Source organism: Pristis pectinata, chromosome 10 (assembly GCF_009764475.1).
Source record: "Pristis pectinata isolate sPriPec2 chromosome 10, sPriPec2.1.pri, whole genome shotgun sequence".
NCBI lineage: Eukaryota > Metazoa > Chordata > Chondrichthyes > Rhinopristiformes > Pristidae > Pristis > Pristis pectinata.
In genome coordinates, this window is record NC_067414.1 from 4394315 (window position 1) to 4416385 (window position 22071).

Here is a 22071-nt window from a genome sequence, read left to right on the forward strand (position 1 = left end):
AGATTTACAAGGATGCTGCCTGGAATGCGGAGCATGCCTTATGAAAGCAGGTTGAGGGAACTCGGCCTTTTCTCCTTGGAGAGACGGAGGATGAGGGGGGACCTGATAGAGGTGTATAAGATGATGAGAGGTATTGATAGGGTAGATAGTCAGAGGCTTTTCCCAGGGCTGAATTGGTGGCCACGAGAGGACATAGGTTTAAGGTGCTGGGGAGTAGATATAGAGGAGATATCAGGGGTAAGTTTTTTACTCGGAGAGTGGTGAGTGCGTGGAATGGACTGCTGGAAACGGTGGTGGAGGCGGATACGATAGGGTCTTTCAAGAGACTGTTAGATCGGTATATGGAGCTGAGTAAAATAGAGGGCTATGGGTAAGCCTAGTAATTTCTAGGGTAGGGACATGTTCGGCACAGCTTTGTGGGCCAAAGGGCCTGAATTGTGCTGTAATTCTATGTTCTATTCCCTTATGGACATCTCATACAGAGCTGGCAACTTGCACACCATTGCAGTGCTAATGGATGTGAAGGCGAGTCACTGATGAAAGGGCTCTCCCCAAGACTGCCTTAGTACAGTGGAGTGGAGCTGAGGGAGACACGGTACTCTTATTTGCCTGGGCATGTACCATGTGATGAACTGGCCCCATCAAATCAGCTGGCTTTTGTAGACCTGCTTCAAGTTGCATGTTCATCAGAGAGTCAGTGTTTGCAGCATGCAGCTCAGTGCGGTGTGGGCAAAGGGGTTGTGATCAGTGAGGGGAGTTTCACTTGGTCGCAGGGACTTGCAGTACGGAGATGGGCCCTTCAACTCACTGAGTCTGCTCTGACCATCAACCACGCATTCACACATTCCATTTTTATTTTCAGTAAGATTTCTTTATTAGTCACATGTACATCGAAACACACAGTGAAATGCATCTTTTTGCGTCGAGTGTTCTGGGGGCAGCCCGCAAGTGTCGCCACACTTCCGGCACTAACGTAGCACGCCCACAACTTCCTAACCTGTACGTCTTTTGGAATGTGGGAGGAAACCGGAGCACCCGGAGGAAACCCACGCAGACACGGGGAGAACGTACAAACTCCTTACAGACAGCGACGGGAATTGAACCCAGGTTGCTGGTGCTGTAAAGTGTTACGCTAACCGCTACACTACCGTGGCTGCCCACCTTCTCCCCATTCTCCCCACCTTCTCATCAGCTCCTGCAGGTTCTGCCACTCACCCACACACAAGGGGAATTTTACAGGGGCCAGTTAATCGACCGAACTGGAATTTTCTAGGATGTGGGAGGAAACTGGAGCACCCAGGGAAACTTGCGAGGAGAACGGGCAGACTCCACACAGACAGCTCCGGAGGTCAGGATCGAACCTCCGATCGCCGCGTCAACACTTGTTTTCCCATAGTGCTGACCATTGAGGATGGTGTGTCGCGGCTACCATCGGGCAGGAGGTACAGAACCCTGAAGTCCCCACACCACCAGGTTCAGGAACAGCTACTTCCCTTCAACCATTCGGCTCTTGAACTAACTGAGAAACCCCTAAATCACTACAGTTTAGCAACACTGGGATCACTTTGCACTAAAATGGATTTTGTTTTTTTTTATAAAGTAAAAATTATAATTTGTTTTACTTGTGAATTGTGCCTGTGATACTGCTGCAAGTAAGCTTTTCATTGCACCTGTGCATACATGCACTTGTGCAGATGACAATTAAGTTGACTTTGACAATGAAGTGAGTGCAAATGCTGTAATTACCATCTAATTCCCCAGCCCCTGTGCCATGTGTTCCTGATTTCTCTGTGAGTGGCCCTCGAAGGTTATAGGTTGCTTCCAGAAACGCTACTGGCAGTGGGTGAAATCAGTGCTATGCAAACGGTAATGCTATTAAATGTTGACTAGCACCGGCCAAACATTCGCTGCACTCATTGCACAGGGAAGTTCTCAAGCTGGTTTCCCAATCAGTGAAATTTCACCTGACAGAACCAGTTTTGTGCTTTATTTCTTTGTGTTCTTGTGGGTCTTAAGCTGAGGCTTGTAACTGACTTTATTCGACCACAAGCCCGATAGTAGTTCATAAAATTTGAGGCACAGATGGGGTAGACAGTCAGAATCCTTTTCCCAGGGTGGCAATGTCACGTACTAGAGGCCATGAATTTAAGGTGAGAGGGGAAAAGTTTAAAGGAGATGTGTGGGGCAGGTTTTATTTTTGGGTGGCAGCGGCCTGGAATGGGCTGCAAAGGGTGGTGATGGAAGCGGATACAATAGGCAGGCACGGTAGTGTAGCGGTTAGCGTAAAGCTATTACAGCGCCGGCGACCCGGGTTCAATTCCAGCTGCTGTCTGTAAGGAGTTTGTACGTTCTCCCTGTGTCTGCGTGGGTTTCCTCCGGGTGCGAGAAAACAGAAGTCAGGAAAAATGAACAGATTGAGATGAGACGGCTGGGGGTGAACCTAATGCAGGTCATGAAAATGATGTCAGGTTTTCATAGAGTGGGTTCCCGGTGGATCTGCTCTCCCCTCCTCCACCGCACCTACCTATCACCACCCTGTGCCCACCCCGCCTCCCCTCTTGTGTCCATCTATCACTGCTCTGCTTTTCCCTCCAAGATATCGGGCTTCCCCTTTTCCTATCTTCAGTCCCGAAGGAGGGTCCTGACCCGAAACGTTGACCGCCTGCTTTTCTCCACGGATGCTGCCTGGCCTGCCGAGTTCCTCCAGCATCATCGTGTTTTTCATCTAGATTCCAGCACTTGCAGTCCTTTGTTTCTCTCTTCATAGAGTGGATGCAAAGAGAATGATTCCATCTGACCGGAGGCCAACAGTAGCGAGCAGATCACCGAAAAATCCAGCCGAGAATCCAAAAACAATTGGTGAAAATGCTGCCTTAGAGAGTGGTTGAAGCCAAAAGTGTAGCTGCATATAAGGGGAGGCTGGGTAGGCATTTGAACAAAAAGAGAATTGGAGGTTCTGCTCTTAGATTTGGATCAGGAAAGACCAGAAGAGACGAGGTGAGCATAAATGCCATTTTGCTGATGATACAAAGGTTGGTGGTGTTGTGGATAGTGTAGAAGGTTGCTGTAGATTACAACAGGATATTGATAGGATGCAGAGCTGGGCTGAGAAGTGGCAGATGGAGTTCAACCCGGATAAGATTAAAGTGATACACTTTAGGTGATTGAATTTGAAGGCAGAATACAAGGTTAATGGCAGGACCCTCAGCAGTGTGGAGGAATAGAGGGATCTTGGGGTCCATGTCCACAGATCCCTCAAGGTTGTCACTCAGGTCGATAGGGTTGTTAAGAAGGCGTATGGAGTGTTGGCCTTCATTAGTCGGGGTATTGAGTTCAAGAGCTGTGAGGCGATGTTGCAGCTCTGTAGAACTCTGGTTAGACCACACTTGGAGTATTGTGTTCAGTTCTGGTCACCTCATTATAGAAAGGATGTGGAAGCTTTAGAGAGGGTACAAAGGAGATTTACCAGGATGTTGCCTGGATTGGAGAGCATGTCTTATGGGGATAGGTTGAGTGAGCTAGGGCTTTTCTCTTTGGAGAGGAGGAGGATGAGAGGTGACTTGATAGAGGTGTACAAGATGATAAGAGGCATAGATCAAGTGGACAGTCGGAGACTTTTTCCCAGGACAACAATGGCTAACACGAGGGGACATAATTTTAAGGTGATTGGAGGAAGGTATAAGGGGGATGTCAGGGGTAAGTTTTTTTTTACAGAGTGGTGGGTGCATGGAACGCACTGCCGGCAGAGGTTGTGGGGGCAGATACATTAAGGACATTCAAGAGACTCTTAGACACATGAATAATAGAGAAATGGGGGGGGGCTATGTGGGAGGGAAGGGTTAGATAGATCTTAGAGCAGGATAAAATGTCGGCACAACATTGTGGGCCGAAGGGCCTGTACTGTGCTGTGGTGTTCTATGTTATGGACTGGCTCGGCCGAATGGCCTATTCCTCTGCTGTATATCCAATGTATATAATGCTAAGCAAATTGCCTTTATGTAGAAAAATAAGAATGATGATTCAGGGTCTTAGAAGTATACGTCGTTAGGTTTTAACCTACAGAATCAGATGAAGACAGTAAATTTTCATGTCACCCAATATTATATTTACACCCAGTACCATGCACCCAATCTAGTCAATCTTCCAACAGAGCTGTGATAAAAATGTCCCATCTAAATGAAGGCAGGATATGAGGCACAAACTGAAGCAAGATTTCGCTGGCACCATTGACTCCTCTCCTTAATTCAAGATGCTGCATTAAGTTGTAATATTCCTTTTTGCTTTCCTCTGTCATGTTGAGTAGTTATCTTGTCTAGGTGTAAGGAAGGGATGTATTCATCTTTTTCACCTTGTAACATATTACACAATCCATTAATTCTCGAAGATTAAAATTCCTACACTCGATTTTTACTGACTTTCTTTAAATTTGCTGTTGAAAGTGTTTGCTATTAAAAATGGTGATCACTACCTGACAGGAGTTTCAGCAACTTTCCGATGCAATTGGATTAAAAGATGTGTGTACTGAAATCATGAAGGAGGCCGATAAAACAATTTTTTCTCACGAAGAAAAACACGACGACGCTGGAGGAACTCAGCAGGCCAGGCAGCATCCGTGGAGAAAAGCAGGCGGTCAACGTTTCGGGTCAGGACCCTTCTTCATGACTGAAGATAGGAAAAGGGGAAAGCCCAATATATGGGAGGGAAAAGCAGAGCAGTGATAGGTGGACAGAAGAGGGGAGGCGGGGTGAGCACAGGGTGGGGATAGGTAGATGCAGGGAAGAGATAGTGATGGGCAGGTGTGGGGAAGGAGGGGAGAGCAGATCCACCGGGGGATGGGGCATAGGTAGGGAGAGAGAGGGAAAAAAGGCTAGGAGAGGGAAGAAGAGAAGAAGCGGGGTGGGTGTGGGGAAGGGGGGTGGGGATGACCTAAAGTGGGAGAATTCAATGTTCATGCCGTTAGGCTGCAAGGTTCCAAGACAGAAAATGAGGTGCTGTTCCTCCAGTTTGCGCTTGGAATTCTCCCGGCAGTGGAGGAGGCCGAGGACTGACATATCAGTGATAGTGTGGGAGGGGGAGTTGAAACGACCGGCAACAGGGAGATGCAGATCGCGGTTACAGACGGAGCACAGGTGTCCTGCGAAACAGTCACCTGGTCACCAATGTAGAAAAGGCCACACTTAGAACACCGAATGCAGTAAATGACATTAAGGGATATATACTAAGATATATATTATCCTATATATTGGGCTTCCCCTTTTCCTATCTTCAGTCCTGAAGAAGGGTCCTGACCCGAAATGTTGACTGCCTGCTTTTCTCCACGGACGCTGCCTGGCCTGCTGAGTTCCTCCAGCATCGTCGTGTTTTTTCTTCTTCGTGAAAGAAAAAAAATCTTTTGTCAGCCTCCTTCATGAGTTCAGTACACACATCTTTTATTTTAGTTGGAGTTTGATCTTTTTGATTCTGCCAGCATATTTTAAAATTGGACAAAGTTATAAAATTTGTGTAACTATAGTTTTTTAAAAAAACGCAGCAGATGGATTTGAGTTCTGTTTTCTGATTTCAATTTTAAATAATTTTTTTATAAAGTGGAGCTGTAGTCCAAAGAGATGTTTGGAAACTTGTCCAAAACGCAAGTTTTTTTTCCGCAATTAAACATTTTTTAACATTTTAAATTGCTGTTGTTTCTGGCAGAATGTACAAAGTGTACCAGAACAGAATTGTGCATGGTGAGAATCGGTACTGCATCCCAGAGAACAGAGTGAGCTGTGACAGCAGACCACAGCTGAGAAACCTGTCTGGTTGGCAGGGAAAATTTTGTTGATGATTAGATTTCAGCATGTGCAGCCAGGTGAGGTAGGTTGTACATGCTGGGCACTCAGGGTTTCTGTGCAGTTTAGGCTGCTGATGGACCAAGGGAAACACATTATGTGCCTTGGCATATGCCGTGATTCTCTCCGTTCCAGCAGTAACTGGTGTGGTACCACCAGTGACACAGCTTTTGCCAGCTCGTGTCAATCGTAATTGCTTCTGTGCCCACTGCCACCTGTAAGTGAGGAAATAATGTTTAAAGTGACAACATTTAAGTCGCGCATGTAAGTAATTATCCTTGCAACATTAAAGTACAAGAGAAAACAAAGATGCAGCTGACTTAAATTAAGCCCTGAGGTAATTCCTTCCCCTCTGTTATCAGAGCGGCAGCACTAAAAGCCTTTTTTTGGCTAGTCTTGGACAGTGAATAGCTTTCTGTTATGAGGAAGTAAACAGGCTACACTTCATTCACCCCCATGTTGTGTTTCTTTCATGTGAGTAAGAAGAAGCCCATTGATTTTTCTGTGGATTTTTTTCCCCTCGTTGTGACAGCTGCCTGTGGAGGAAATGTGACGGGTCCCGCAGGTGTCATTTTATCGCCCAACTACCCTCAGCCTTATCCTCACGGGAAAGAATGTGACTGGAGAATTAAAGTCAATCCAGACTACGTCATAGCACTCATCTTTAAAAGGTAAGTGTCCAGAAAAGCCGCATTTGCAGTTATATAGACCCAGTTTACAAGAGAATTGAATGCTGCTCTTTCATATTCAAAGTTTATTGTCATATCTGCAATTCCATGTGTGCACAGGTGCAATGAAAAATTTACTTGCAGCAGTATCACAGGCACAGAGCATCAGATAAACAGCATTCACAAGAAAAACATAAATTATACACACATTTTACAAGAACACAATTAGAACAAAAAAAAACACTATTGTAATGCAAACTGTCACAGTCAGAATCAGGTTTATTATCACTGAAATTTGTTGGTTTGTGGCAGCAGTGCAGTGCAAGACATAAATTACTATAAATTTCAAAATAGTGCAAAATAAAAAGGAATAATGAGGCTGGGTTCATGGACCATTCGGAAATCTGATGGCGGAGGGGAAGAAGCTGTTTCTGAATCTTTGAGTGTGGGTCTTCAGGCTCCTGTACCTCCTCCCCGATGGTAGTAATGAGAAGTAGGCATGTCCTGGATGGTGAGGTTCCTTGGTGATGGATGCCACCTTCTTGAGGCACCACCTCTTGAAGATGTCCTCGATGGTGGGGAGGGTTGTGTCTGTGATGGAGCTGGCTGAGTCTACAACCCCCTGCAGCCTCTTGCGATCCTGTGTATTGGAGCCTCCATACCAGGCGGTGATGCAACCTGTCAGGATGCTCTGTAGAAGTTTGCAAGAATCTTTGGTGACATATCAAATCTCCTCAAACTCCTAACAAAGTAGAGCTGCTGGTTTGCCGCCTTCGTAATTACATCAATGTGTTGGGCCCAGAGATGTTGGCACCCAGGAACTTAAAGCTGCTCACCCTTTCCACTCCTGACCCCTCAATGAGGACTGGTGTGTGTTCTCACGACTTCCCCTTCCTGAAGTCCACAATCAATTCTGTGGACTTGCTGACGTTGTGTGAGGTTGTTGCAACACTGCTCAACCAGCCAACATATCTCACTGTACGCCTCCTCATCACCATCTGAGATTCTGCCAACAACGGTGGTGTCAGCGAATTTATAGACAGCGTTTGAGCTGTGCCTGGCCACATAGTCGTATGTGTCGAGAGAGTAGAGCAGTGGGCTAAGCACGGATCCTTGAGGTGCACCTGTGTTGATTGTCAGCGAGGAGAAGATGTTATTACCAATTCGCACTGACTGTGGTCTCCCAATAAGGAAGTCGAGGATCCAGTCACAGAGGGAGGTACAGAGGCCCAGGTTTTGACGTGTTGCAATACTGAGGTAGTGATTAGGATTGTGCAGGTTGGTTCAAGAACCGAATGGTTAAAATCCTTACTTTTAGTGTAGGTAACGTATCTGCCATGCAAAAATACAAACTGCTGGAGGAACTCAGGGGGTCGAACAGCATCCGTGAAGGCAGAGGCATGGTTGCCGTTTCAGGTCGAGACCGTACAGTGTCTCCACAAACGTTGACCATCTCTCTGCCTTCACAGATGTTGCTCGACCTGCTGAGTTCCTCCAGTGGTGGTAGGTTTTGCTCCAGATCTCGGCGTCTATAGTCTTGTGTGTTTCTACTTCTGCCTTGCACATTTTTGACCATCTTCATCTTGTTTTAGTTTCCATATGGAGCCCAGCTATGATTTCCTTCATATCTATGAAGGGGAGGATTCCAACAGTCCCTTAATTGGCAGCTTTCAAGGATCACAGTCACCTGAGAGGATAGAAAGTAGCGGCGACAGTCTTTTCCTGGCGTTTCGTAGTGATGCTTCTGTCAGCATGACTGGATTTGCCATCGAATACAAAGGTACCACATTCCTCATGGTTGGTGTATTGTTGGATGCTGCAACTGGAGGAAGTTTTGCTGAAGAAAATGGGGGGGGGGGGAGAAAAAACACAATGACGCTGGAGGAACTCAGCAGGCCAGGCAGCATCCGTGGAGAAAAGCAGGCGGTCAACGTTTTGCGTCAGGACCCTTCTTCAGGACTGAAGATAGGAAAAGGGGAAGCCCGATTATATAGGAGGGAAAAAATTTCTCTTCTTCCCTTTCCTCACCCCTTTTTTCCCCTCTCTCTCTCCTTCCCTTTGACCCATCCCCCGGTGGATCTGCTCTCCCCTCCTCCCCCGCACCTGCCCATCACCATCTCTTACCTGCGTCTACCTATCACCACCCTGTGCCCACCCCACCTCCCCTCTTCTGTCCACCTATCACTGCTCTGCTTTTCCCTCCTATATATTGGGCTTCCCTTTATCCTATCTTCAGTCCTGAAGAAGGGTCCTGACCCGAAACGTTGACCGCCTGCTTTTCTCCACGGATGCTGCCTGGCCTGCTGAGTTCCTCCAGCATCAACATGTTTTTCATCTAGATTCCAGCATCTGCAGTCCTTTGTTTCTCTAGATTTGCTGAAGAAAAACTCTTAATTTCTATATCACCAAATTGCAGTTTTAAAAAAAAGCCATTGACTACCAGATTGAATATTGTTTATTAAGATTTTTAAAGTTCCAGAAACTCTTCTGAACAGAACTTCCTTAATGTTGTCTTAAGGTATAAATATTAGCTTTGAGAAAGTATGTTTTCTTTCCCGTGTGACAGATGTACAAGTTTCAATGTAACACCAGCACAAAATATAACAAGAGTTTAATTATTCTCCCAAATGTACCTCGGTAGCTATCAGAAGCAACTTGTAGTGTCACAGAGTTACCCAGCATAGAAACGAGACCTTTGACCAACTGGTCCATCATGACCAAGATGCCTTCCTGAGTTAATCCCATTTGCCGATATTTGTCCTATAATCACTCTAAACCTTTCCTATCTATGAACCCGTCCAAACATATTTTAAACATTATCATTGTATCGGTCTCTCCTACTTTGCAGCTCGTTCGATATACCCACCATGCTCTGTGTCCCTTTTTAAACTTTTATAACTATATTTCCTTCATAAGCAGTATTTGAATTATTCTAATTAGGCTTTTAATATTTACAGCAAATTACTTCTTGCATACACGAGAAGGGAAATGGTAAATGCCGTAAATTGGAAGTGAAAGTAGACATTTAAAATGCACAGTAAATCCACTGGTGTGTTTCCAATTAGGGGGGGAGAAAACCATAAAGTTCCATCATAGATTTCCATTTGTACAATTATTGACTGGTCTACCATGTATTTCTGTTTTCTTTGCCCTTCTAATACTTTTACTGAGAACTGGGCATGAGAAGATTCTGGTCAGGACATAGAACAGCACAGGAACAGACCCTTCAGCCCACAGTGCCTGTGTTGACCATGTTTAGAAATTAAACGGAATCTATCTGCCTGCACAGGATCCATATCCCTCCATCCCCTGCATGTTCATGTGTCTGTCTAAATGCCTTTTAAGCACCAGCACTGTATCTACCTCCACCACCACTCTTGGCAGCAGGTTCCAGGCATTCTGTGTGTAATTAAAAAAAAGTGTCCTTCACATGTTTTTGAACTTGCCCCCTCTCACCTTAAAGTTATGCCCTCTAGTATTTGACGTTTCCATCCTGGAATAAAGACGCTGACTGTCCACTCTATCTGTGCCTCTCATAATTCTATAAACCTTTGTCAAGTTTCCCCTCAGCCTCCACCACTCCAGAGAAAACCCGTTCGTCCAACCTCCCCTTGCAGCTCATGCCCTCTAATCCAGGCAGCGTCCTGGTGAACCTCTTCTGCACCCTCTCCAAAGCCCCCACATCCTTCCTGTAATGTGGCAACCAGAACTGCACGCAATACTCCAAATGTGGCCTAACCAAAGTTTTAGACAGCTGCAACATTACTTCCTGACTTATTGTACTCTGTGCCTGAACCGATGAAGGCAAGCATGCTGTACACCACCTTTACCACTCTACTTGGGGCAAGCAAGCTTGAATCAAGTGTGCTGACATTTGGGATGTAGCATTTCATTTGTGTCACTTGAGTGTTAAGCCCTTCCCTGAGTTTAGCAAAGGACAAGGAGGATGGGGAGATCAGTGCGGAGCAGGCTAATATGCCAGAGCATTTTGAGATAAAGGAGGTAGTATTGGGTCTTTTAAAGAGCAATAAGGTGGATATGTTCTTGGAGCCTTGACCAAGATCTTCGTGTCCTCTCTAGATACAGGCGAGGTCCCGGAGCACTGGTGAGTAACTAATGTTGTTCCATTATTCAAGAAGGGAAATAGGGATAATCCTGGAAACTATAGACTGGAGAGGATTCTTGGATAGTATTTTTGAGCATTTGAAATACCAAAGCCTAATTAGGGACAGTCAGCATGGCTTTGTGCAGGGCAAGTTGTGTCTTACGAACTTGATTGAGATTTTTGACAAGGTGGTGAGGGTGATTGATGAAGGCAGAGCTGTGAATGTTATTTCCATGGATTTCAGTAAGGCGTTTGACAAGGTCCCTCATGGGAGGCTTATCTGGAAGATTAAGATGCATAGGATCCAAGTGAGTTGGCAGTTTGGATTCCGAACTGGCTTGCCTGTAGAAGACAGGGTAGAGGTTGATGGGACTTATTCTAGCTGGAGGTCTGTGACTAGTGGTGTTCCTCAGGGATCTGTACTGGGACCTCTGCTGCATGGGTGGGTTAGTAAATTTGCAGATGATATGAAGATTGGTGGTGATGTGGTGACCGGGAAAGGACACAGCATATAGATCAGTTGCAGATATGGGCAGAGAACTGGCAGCTGCAGTTTAACCCGGCCAAATGTCAAGTGTTGCACCTTGGGAGATCAAATGTAAAGGAACAGTACACTGTTAATGGCAAAACTCTTAAAAGTGTTAATGAGCAGAGAGATCTTGGGGTCTAAGCCCATAGCTCCTTGAACGTAGCTACACGGGTTGATGAGGTGGTAAAGAAGGCATATGGCATGCTTGTCTTTGTTAGTCAAGGCACTGAGTTCAAGAGTCAGGAAGTTATGTTGCAGCTTTATAAAACTCTGGTCAGAGGAGATGTGCAGGGCAAGTTTATTTTTACACTGTGGTGGGTGCCTGGAATGTGCTGCCAGGGGTGGAGGCAAATACGATACGGGTGTTCAAGAAGCTTTTAGATAGGCACCTGAATGTGTGAGAAGTGTGAGGATGTGGATATTTAGGCAGAAGGGATTAGTTTAGTTGGGCATTTGATTACTAATTAAGACGATTGGCACAACATTGTGGGCCGAAGGGCCTGTTCCATGCTGTAAGATAAGATATCTTTATTAGTCACATGTAAATCGAAACACACAGTGAAATGCATCTTTTGCGTAGAGTGTTCTGGGGGCAGCCCGCAAGTGTCACCACGCTTCCAGCGCCAACATAGCACGCCCACAACTTCCTAACCCGTACGTCTTTGGAATGTGGGAGGAAACCGGAGCACCCGGAGGAAACCCACGCAGACACAGGGAGAACGTACAAACTCCTTCCAGACAGTGGCCGGAATTGAACCTGGGTCACTGGCGCTGTAATAGCATTACGCTAACCGCTGCACTACGGTGCTGTAATATGTTCTAAAACAGAAGGCTGGAAATACTCAACACGTTAGGCAGCATCTGTGGAGAGAAAAACAGTCAAGATTACAGGTTGATGACCTTTCATGAGAACTGGCCTGTTCTGATGCAAGCTTGGATAGGCACGTGAATGTGCAGAGAATGGACGATATGAACCTAGGAGGATAGGTTGAGCGAGCTAGGGCTTATCTCTTTTCTCTTTGGAGGATGAGAGGTGACTTGATAGAGGCACAAATCAATTGGACAGTCAGAGACTTTTTCCCAGGGTGACAATGGCTAACACGAGGGGGCGTAATTTTAAGGTGATTGGAGGAAGGTATAAGGGGGATGTCAGAGGCAAGTTTTTTTTTACACAGAGAGTGGTGGGTGCGTGGAACGCACTGCTGGCAGAGGCTGTGGGGGCAGATACATTAGGGACATTTAAGGGACTCTTAGCCCTCCATTTCTCTATGATTCATGTGGCTATGTGGGAGAGAAGGGTTAGATAGATATTAGAGCAGGATAAAATGTCGACACAACATCGAGGGCTGAAGGGCATGTACTGTGCTGTAGTGTTCTATGAACATTGTGAAGGTAGAAGGTATTTGTTTAGTTTGGCTTTTAATTAGTACATCGTGGGCCAAGGGGCCTGTTCCTGTGCTGCACTGTTCTCCGTTCTCAATTGGGAGAGTCATTCCTCTGATTTGACTTGGCACCCAGTAATAATGGGCTGCTGCTCTTCCAACTTACATTGGGCTGGTTGGAATAATGTAAGAGGTCAAAGAGGAAATGGTGCTGGAAATCTGGAGCCAGATTTGATAGCTGGGTGCAGAGTTTATGTGTATTCTCACAATTTGCTTGTCTCCCCATCTCATTGGGTGGTATTTTTATTGCAGAGAAACCACGGGAAGCTTGCTTTGACCCCGGGAACATAATGAACGGCACACGGATTGGCCTGGATTTCAAACTCGGCTCCACTGTGACGTATCGTTGTGACGATGGCTATAAATTGGCAAACTTGGCTACGATCATGTGCGTCATTGGGAATGAAGGGAAACCAGTCTGGAACAGGGCTCTTCCTTCTTGCAAAGGTAATGGACAAGTAAACGTAAAAGCTTATGTAATGCATTACGAACCAGCAACAATAGAAACACACCAAGTCATGTATGTGTTAGAAACTATTTTATTATTGACTATTCACGATAATAAGAAAAGTATAAGCGTCAGATATTAAACATTAACCCCAAAACTAAACTTGAAGTGTGTGTGCGGCAAATTCCCAAACCCCAAGTCTCGGAATAGTTCTCAAAGTTCAGTTCAGCAAGTCATCAGGTGAGACGTGAGCAAAGGCTTTTACAAAACCACCTTTGACTGAAGAGAAGATGTAGAGAGAACATAGAGAGAAATTACGAAATGGAAATGTTCCACGATGGAACCCATATGACACCTCAATCTCTGATGACCTCCACTGTTTTGTTTCAAAGTATCTGCCACCCCAAAGGCACTCGATACGTGGCTGCCCACAGAAATACCTGTTTTCCAATACAGGTTAACGACAAAGTGGACTCCACTTAATTGCTCCAAAAATCCATACATGGATTGTAGTGACAGACACAAATATTGTTCTTCATCCATCGATACAGAGACCAGCAGTCAGTGTGTGTCTCTCTCTCTCTTTTTCTCTCTCTCTTCCTTCGACTCACTTTGACTCACTGAGCAAAACAGCCAGCATGTTGTTATCTTTCTGTCTTGATGACACACACACACACACACACACACACACACACACACACACACACACACACACACACACACACACACACACACACACACACACACACACACACACACACACACACACACACACACACTACTACTACTACTACTCTACTGTCCAGGCGCCTTAAAGGGACATTCACCAAATAGCAACCTGGCTCATAAGAAATGTACAAAGGTAATGTGTAAAGTTAATGTAGAGGTGATGTGAAAGCATCACTTTCAATTGAGTGGGGAAAGAAGCCACACCTAGTGCACAACAGTCTAGAAATGATTAACAGTCTAGAAATGATTTAATGTGGCTGAGCTCTCGAGATACTTTTAAATGTTTCACTTGACCTTTGGTAAGGTTGCACAGTGGACAGCCTGGAATATTACAGAGCACTATAAAGGTATCAGGAATCTGAAAGCTTCTATTTCAGACTGATTACATTATTAAAGGGAGAGCTTTGCCTTTTTTCTGATTTCAGGAGGGGAAATGGGTATCCGAGGTTTGGACAAGTTTCAGGAAGCAGAAGCCAATAAACAAATTGATTTTTTTTGAGGGAGAAAAGAGATTGTGACAGTAAAAATGGAAGATATTGTGAAACAGCATACAACAGGAACAGGCCCTTAAACCTTTGCCTATAGTTGAGTTTGTCGTATGCACAGGTGCAATGAAAAACCTACTTGCAGCAGCATCACAGGCACATAGCATCAGATAAGCAGCATTCAGAAGAGAAGCATAACTTAAACATAAATTATACACAATTTTTACAAGAATGCAATTCGAACAAAAAAAAGCAGTCCATTGTAGTGCAAAGTGATCAGTGTTGCTAAACTAATATTGTGCTGAACTAATTAATCTCGTAAACACCTAACTAAACTAGATATTTACTTATTAGTCACATGTACATCGAAACATAGTGAAATGCATCTTTTGCATAGAATGTTCTGGGGGCAGCCCGCAAGTGTTGCCACACTTCCGGTGCCAACGTAGCATGCCCACAACTTCCTGACCCGTACGTCTTTGGAATGTGGGAGGAAACCGGAGCACCCGGAGGAAACCCACGCCGACATGGGGAGAACGTACAAACTCCTCACAGACAGTGGCTGGAATTGAACCTGGGTCGCTGGTACTGTAATAGCGTTATGCTAACTGCTACTTTCCTACACCAATGTCCATATTTCTGCACATTCATGTACCTATCTAAGAACCTATCAAACACCTCATTCATATTTGCCTCCACCACCACCCCCAGCAGCAGCACATTCCAGGCACCCACTACTCTATTTAAAATCTTGCCCCGCACATCTCCTTTTGAATTTGCCCCCTCTCACCTTAAATGCATGCCCTCTAGTATTAGAGATTTCAACCCTGGGAAAAAGATACTGGCTGTCTATCTACAACTTTTAATGTTATAAACTTCTATCAGGTCTCCCCTCAGCCTCTACCGCTCCAGAGAAAACAACCCAAGTTTGTCCAACCTCTCCATGTAGCACATGCCCTCTAATCCAGGCAGCATCCTGGTGAACCTCTTCTGCACCCTCTCCAAAGCCTCCACATTTTTCGAGTAAGTTGTAAAAGTTTGGAGATGAGTAAAAATTGAGATCAAGACAAAAGAAATTATAATTGGAAATAGGAAAATTATCAGGATGTTTTGTGTTTGAACAGTAAAAACAATAAGATAGTTGGAAACTAGGAATCTAGTGAAAGTGAGGGACTTGTAATTCTCAAGAAAGATTACTGGCATTGGTTCCACTTCATATAACCAGAAGATCATAAAACGAGTGTGGTTTAATTGGTTTATTATTGTCACATGTACCAAGGTACAGTGGAAAAATATTTTGCATGTCATCCATGCAGATCATTTCATTACATCAGTACATTGAGGAAGTACAAGGGAAAACAATAACAAAATGCAGAATAAAGTGTTATATTACAGAGAAAGTGCAGCGCAGGCAGACAATAAGGTGCAAGGGCCATGACAAGGTAGATTGAGGTCAAGAGTCCCCCTTTTCCTACAAGAGGTCCATTCAATAGTCTTATGTTCTTGGATTCAAAAACGCCCAGGTCCGAGATAAATATAATTTGATGGCTGTCCTCAAATTCCTTGGAATTTGGAGTTCTCGTATCAAATTTGGAAACAGCAAAAGTTAACGGCACTGCACAATTGGAGGGAGATTGTAACCACGGAACTACTGAGCCTGCCATTGATTGATAGGAGACACGAGGCTGCAGATGCTGGAATCTGGAGCAACACACAATCTGCTGGTGGAACTCAGCATCTGTGGAGGGAAATGGACAGTCGATGTTTCAGATCGAGGCCCTTCATCTGGACTGCAGTTGATGGAATTTGTTCTAAGGAAGTTGTAATGGGGCAATTAGAAAATTGAATCGAATTGAGCTGCCTGAGACCTAGCACTTCCATGGGGAACCATGGCTCGTTATTCATTCAGTCCTTTGCACGTCTTGGACTCTGCACGATATCATCCAAAGTTGCAAGTTTAACCCAAGTTGAAACTCCAATGCCAGCACGGCCAATCCCCCCCCCCCCCCCCCCCCCCCGGCACTGTATCTAGTCCAGCCACTAGATGGTGAGAGAATCTGGCTGCATCTCGCATCAGAGGCCTTGTCTTTGTTCTGGATGACTGGTGTATAGGTGGCAAATAAGGTTAACATCACTCTTAGACAGGGGGAAGTGCGTGTCCACGAGGATTCTCTCAAACTTCCACAGATGAGCTATAGAAAATATGCTGACGGGTTACATCTCAGCCTTGTGTGGTAACTGTCCTGCTCTGGACTGACAGAACCTGCAGAGAGCGGTAAACACTGCCTTGTCCGTCACAGACTCGTCCCTTCCTTCCATCCAGTGCATCTTCAGGGTGCGTTGCTTCAGGAAGGCTGACAGTGTCGTCAAGGGTGCCTGCCACCCTGGCCATTCCCTTTTCTCTCTTCTACCTTCTGGGACACGATACAGGAGCTCGAAAGCCCAGACTCGAGAACAGCTTCTTCCCCACTGCTGCAGACTCTTGAACTAATCGCCTCTCTCACATCCCCTTCCCGGTGCTGCCACGTTCTCGGACTCTTTAATCTACTTCTGTTATTCCATTATTGTCACTTCAGCATTTCTTTTAGCACTACCTCAGGCTGCACTAAAATATTTGCACATTTCGGCTGTTTTGCTCTCATTGTATTTATTGTAGTATTTATTACTATCATGTATACTGTTTAGTCTGTGAGCTTCATGCAGGGAAGGAATTTCATTGTACCTTGGTGGATGTGACAATAAACTAATCTAATCATATTGTGCTTTTATATTAATGAGAGGAGAAACCATCCTGAGGAGAAGCAATGGGGAAGATCTTGAAAGGCTGTTCCCATTGGGGGGGAGACCCTTCCAAAACTAAGATGTGGGGGAAGAGGGTTGAAAAATCCTTGCTCTTTTTCTGCTCTAAAAGGTTGTGGATGCTCTCTCATTAACTACATGCAGGGTTGAGATCATTTGATTTTTGTTTAACTCAAAGGCAATGAAAGCAAATGTGGATTGAATGGGGAAGTGGACAGTGCAAGCTTGAGCAGTGCACAAGGCTGCACCTAATTCTAATGTCCTTAGGGAAAGAGTGGGGGGAGTTTTATGCTGTAAACTTGCATCAAAGTAAGGCCTCTAGTGTTAAGTATCATGGCAGAGCCATGAATTATTTAATTAACAGTGTGCTTTGCACGCAAAGCATCAGCACATAATGTCTGCTGTGAGACTACTTCCTATTCACAGTGCATGTCCTGAATTTTTTTAACAGATTATTAAGGCTCAAGGTGCCGTGGTACACTTGCAGTTTTATGAGCCTAATTATAGAGCAATGCATTCCAACCCTGATCCACAACTTTTTATCTCTTTACCACAAACTATTCCTTTTTGGTGCACTGTTTGCAGATGACAGCGCGAATCAGCCATTGTTCTTGAGTAATACTGAGTTCTGCTGTAAACTCAGCCTCTAGATGTTTTAAAAAGTCACGAAGAATGTGATGTTGTAATTTCTAAGATCTTACGGCCCTACAGTTTTATTAAAGCCTTCCTGTCGTTCTGCATATCTAACAACCAAAATGCACGCAGGATTATTTCAAAATCCACGCAGGTCCAAATAGTTAATCCAGAACTTGCCACAGATTTTGCCATCATTGCTATGGAGCATCTCCATCGAACTTGAAATATCTTTTTGTTGTTACACTGCCTCAACAGTGTGTTATTTGTGTCAGAATTCACTTTCTGTAAAAATAGAACATTTGATTTATCAAAACAAAGTACTAAAGTGTCAGCTAATGTGAGACAAGATATTCATCAGAATCAGATTAATTATCACTGACTGAAGTTTGTTGTTCAGTACTGTGCTGCTGCTGAGACATAAAATTACTATAAATTACAAAACTAAATAGTGCAAAATAGAAAAAGAATAACAAGGCTGGGTTCGTGGATCGTTCAGAATATTTGAAATAATCATTTTAATGGGACATAAGGGTTGCCTTCCTCCCTGGCCTCCTGAATTGAATTGCATCAGTTCAAGTTAGTTTGGTGTCTTTGTGAACACTGAACCTGGTACACACTAGAGCCAATTTTTTTATTCCAAAATAAACTTTATTCATCATAAAAAAAACCCCAAACTATATACAACAATAAAACAATGCAAACCTTTACATCCGTGTACAGATCAATCATCAGTGTTACATTCTTATATAAAAAAAACAGAGCACCGATGCCACTCATGGCTCCCTGGGGTGCTACCCCAATCCCATATTTACAATACGTAAGGGGCTTCCTCACCTGACCCCGCCCCTCCTTCTCCAGTGGCAGAAGAACCCTGAACTGTCATCCTTCCCCACTGAGCCCTTGCGTTGGCTGCACCGAGCTTCAGTGCGTCCCTCAGCACGTACTCCTGCAGCCTGGAATGTGCCAGTCAGCAGCTTTCCCCTACGGACACTAGAGCCAATAGTGCGAGTGGTGCTGCCTCACTTGGAAGGACTGTTGAGGTCCCCAGAGTGGTGAGAAAGAATAAATTGAAAGGATGGGTGTTGAATTTCCTGCGATTACGTGGGCAAACATTGTAAGAAGGGGAATGGTTGGTGAATACAGAAGAATTGGTCTATTCTGACCAACCGCTCCTCTTCTTACAGAGTTGTGAAGGTCCCTTTGCAGTGCTCAAAGGGGAGGAGGGGCAGATGTGTCTGCAGTGGAATCTTGTTAGAGCTGACAGAAATTGCGAATGATGACCCATTGAATGCAGAGTCTGGTTGGGTAGCAAGTGACGACCAGGACAATTCGAACCTTGCCGTCCAGGAGGAGAGAGGGTGAGAGCCGAGGTACAGGAAGTGGTCAAGGGCTCTGTCCATGTTGGTAGAAGGGGAACTAAGGTGCAGAATAAAGGAAGACAACTTAGAAATACCATTGTGAAAAGTCTCAAAACATGACAGGGTAGGAACTGGGAGGGTAGAATGAGAGTTCTTATAAGTGCAGTAAATGTAGTTGACATACCTGTGAGCGTAAGTAAGATAAGATATTTATTTATTAGTCACATGTACATTGAAACACACAGTGAAATGTGTCTTTTTGCATTGCTGAGTGTGTGCTGGGGGCAGCCCGCAAGTGTCGCCACTCTTCCGGCACCAACATAGCGTGCCCACAGCTCCTAACCCGTACGTCTTTGGAATGTGGGAGGAAACCGGAGCACCCGGAGGAAATCCACGCAGACACGGGGAGAATGTACAAACTCCTTACAGACAGCAGTGAGGAATGAACTCAGATCGCTGGCGCTATAATAGCGTTACGCAAACCGCTACACTACCGTAATGGATGCTTGCTGCTGGCATCTTCCCTGAGATAGCAACAGAGAGATCCACGAAGAGTCAGAGGTTAACTGAAGGAGAGAGCAGCGTGGAGTTTGGTAGTAAAACGAATTCACTTTTCAAGTTCTGCATTCTGGCCTTTATTGCAAGAGGATTTCAGTACAAGATTTAAGTTGTCTGACTGTGATTATACGGAGCCTATTATTTTCCAGAAGTCTATTATTGAACACCAAATTAACATGCACTGTTTTTAATCTTGAATCTATGTCATTGAAGTTTAAAATTGAAAATGGTTAACTTTTCAATTCTTTTTTTGTTGTCACACTGCCTCAACAGTGTGTTATTTGTGTCAGGAAAAAAATACATTTGGTTTATCAAGACAAAGTACCAAAAAAGAAGAAACAGTTTAAAATGTCAGCTAATGTGCGGCAAGATCTTCTTCGGAATCAGATTAATTATCACTGACTGAAATTTGTTGTTCAGCACTGTGCTGCTGCTGAGACATAAAATTACTATTAATTACAAAACTAAATAGTGCAAAATAAAAAGGAATAACAAGGCTGGGTTCATGGACCGTTCAGAAATCTGATGGCGGAGGGGAAGAAGCTGTTTCTGAATCGTTGAGTGTGGGTCTTCAGGCTCTTGTACCTCCTCCCGGATGGTAGTAACGAGAAGAGGGCATGTCCCGGGTGGTGAGGGTCCTTAGTGATGGATACCGCTTCCTTGAGGCATTCTATGACGTACATAAGTGTCTGCTCATGAATACAACACAACATTTGGCTGTGATTTCAATGGAAAACAATGCTTCAAAAACAAAGAGAGTGCTGTTAATAAATTAAATGTATGCTGCAGATTTCTGTCTTGGAACCTCACTAGACATTGGTGTCTGAGTGTGATTTTTATGGTCAATTGACTCTCCCATTAATGTACGTCAAATTATAAGGATCTCTTTTGAAGATATGAAACATTGAAAACTTGAGACTACAATTAGACATTTTAATATGTGCAATTCTTGGTCTTCAAAATATTAAATTATATTATCTTTTTTCTGTATCTCTGCAGCAAGGTATCTGGATTTCTGTCAAAGAACTTGTCATTTTATTTTTTCTGTGGCTTCTGATGCTTTATGGAAGCTGTCGTCCTGATTGACAGAATTATCCTGGTGGTGGGCTGTGTCTTGTCCTTTGTCAATTTGTTTTTTTACTGAAATTTCAACTCTTACTTGATGGTTGGAGATTATTTTCAAGTTCAAACATAACTTTTTTAACATGACCTGCATTTATTCACTGCCTATTCAAATGCAAATATTTAAAAGAAGATGGAATTTTTATTTAAACCAGGCTCTATAAAATCTCTCTATTCCTCTGCATGCAATCTGTCATTGCAGATACCTTGCTTCTGATGTTTGAGAATACTTTGATAACCATTGAAAAGTACGTTGAACAGTTCTGTGAACTACTATTTGTGAGAGTGACCTTTACATTCTCATTCCTGTGACATTTCTTGATTCAACATCCTAAAAATTAAGAACTACTACTAGAGCAGTTACAATATTCCTCATTTCCATGCTTTGGTCAACATAATGGGCCATTATGATTTTACAAAAGCATAATGTTGATAAGAATATGGCTGGTTACACTTGTCCCATTAAACGTGCCCCATTCTCTCACATCGATTCCAGCTCCCTTCAGATATTCTATTCCTAGTTGCATGTGATCACTAAAGTTCCTGACTACAGATGCCCTCTTGTCATATTGGTATTGGTTTATTATTGTCACTTGTACCGAGGTACAGTGAAAAACTTGTTTTGCAAATCGATCATTCAGGTCAATTCATTACACAGTGCAGTTACATTGGGCTAGTACAGGGTGCATTGAGGTAGGACAGGTAAAAACAATAACAGTACAGAGTAAAGTGTCACAGCTACAGAGAAAGTGCAGTGCAATAAGGTGCAAACAAGGAGCTGCTAGCCAATATTGTGATCTGCTGTGAGGCTCAAAGGTGCAGCCTTCTAACTTGGAGTTCTCCAAATGCTTCACGATACGAGGAGGGTGGGACGTGTTTCTGCTCGGTTACACCATGTGTCTGCCGGTCAGTATCCAAGAGCCTTTCTCTCTTCCCTTTGCAGCTCTGTGTGGAGGACAGCACACCGGGTCTCAAGGAGTGGTTCTTTCACCTAATTATCCTCGCAATTACTCAAGCGATCAGACCTGTTTGTACTCCATTACCGTGCCGAAGGAATTTGGTGAGTTTGTGCTGCTGATCGATTGGGGATTTAATTCATTGATAAGTTGCTCAGTTGTAAGCAAGGTCGCACTTACAATGATATTTGGTTATTCTGCCTTCCTACCTGTTGTGACTGCTGAACTAAACCACGTGGAGACTGTAGCCGGGAGACATAAAAGGTCTTTAAGTTCAAGTTCAAGTTACACTTTATTGTCATTCACCCATATGCTGTAAAAACACACGGAGGAACGAAATATCGTTTCCCCCAGACTCTCACAACAGAGGACATATATAGAACAGAGGACATCCAATGAACGCAGACA

General features: G+C 44.2%; 1 protein-coding gene across 1 annotated transcript in view; it reads left to right on the forward strand.

Annotated features, from left to right (window-relative positions):
* The window catches only part of LOC127575302 (CUB and sushi domain-containing protein 1-like), a 2402828-nt gene that overhangs the window by 1868515 nt on the left and 512242 nt on the right, over positions 1-22071 (forward strand). The window contains 4 exon segments of the mRNA XM_052025075.1: positions 6361-6499; positions 8089-8276; positions 12825-13019; positions 21651-21767. Of these exon segments, the coding sequence (XP_051881035.1) occupies positions 6361-6499; positions 8089-8276; positions 12825-13019; positions 21651-21767 (639 nt within the window).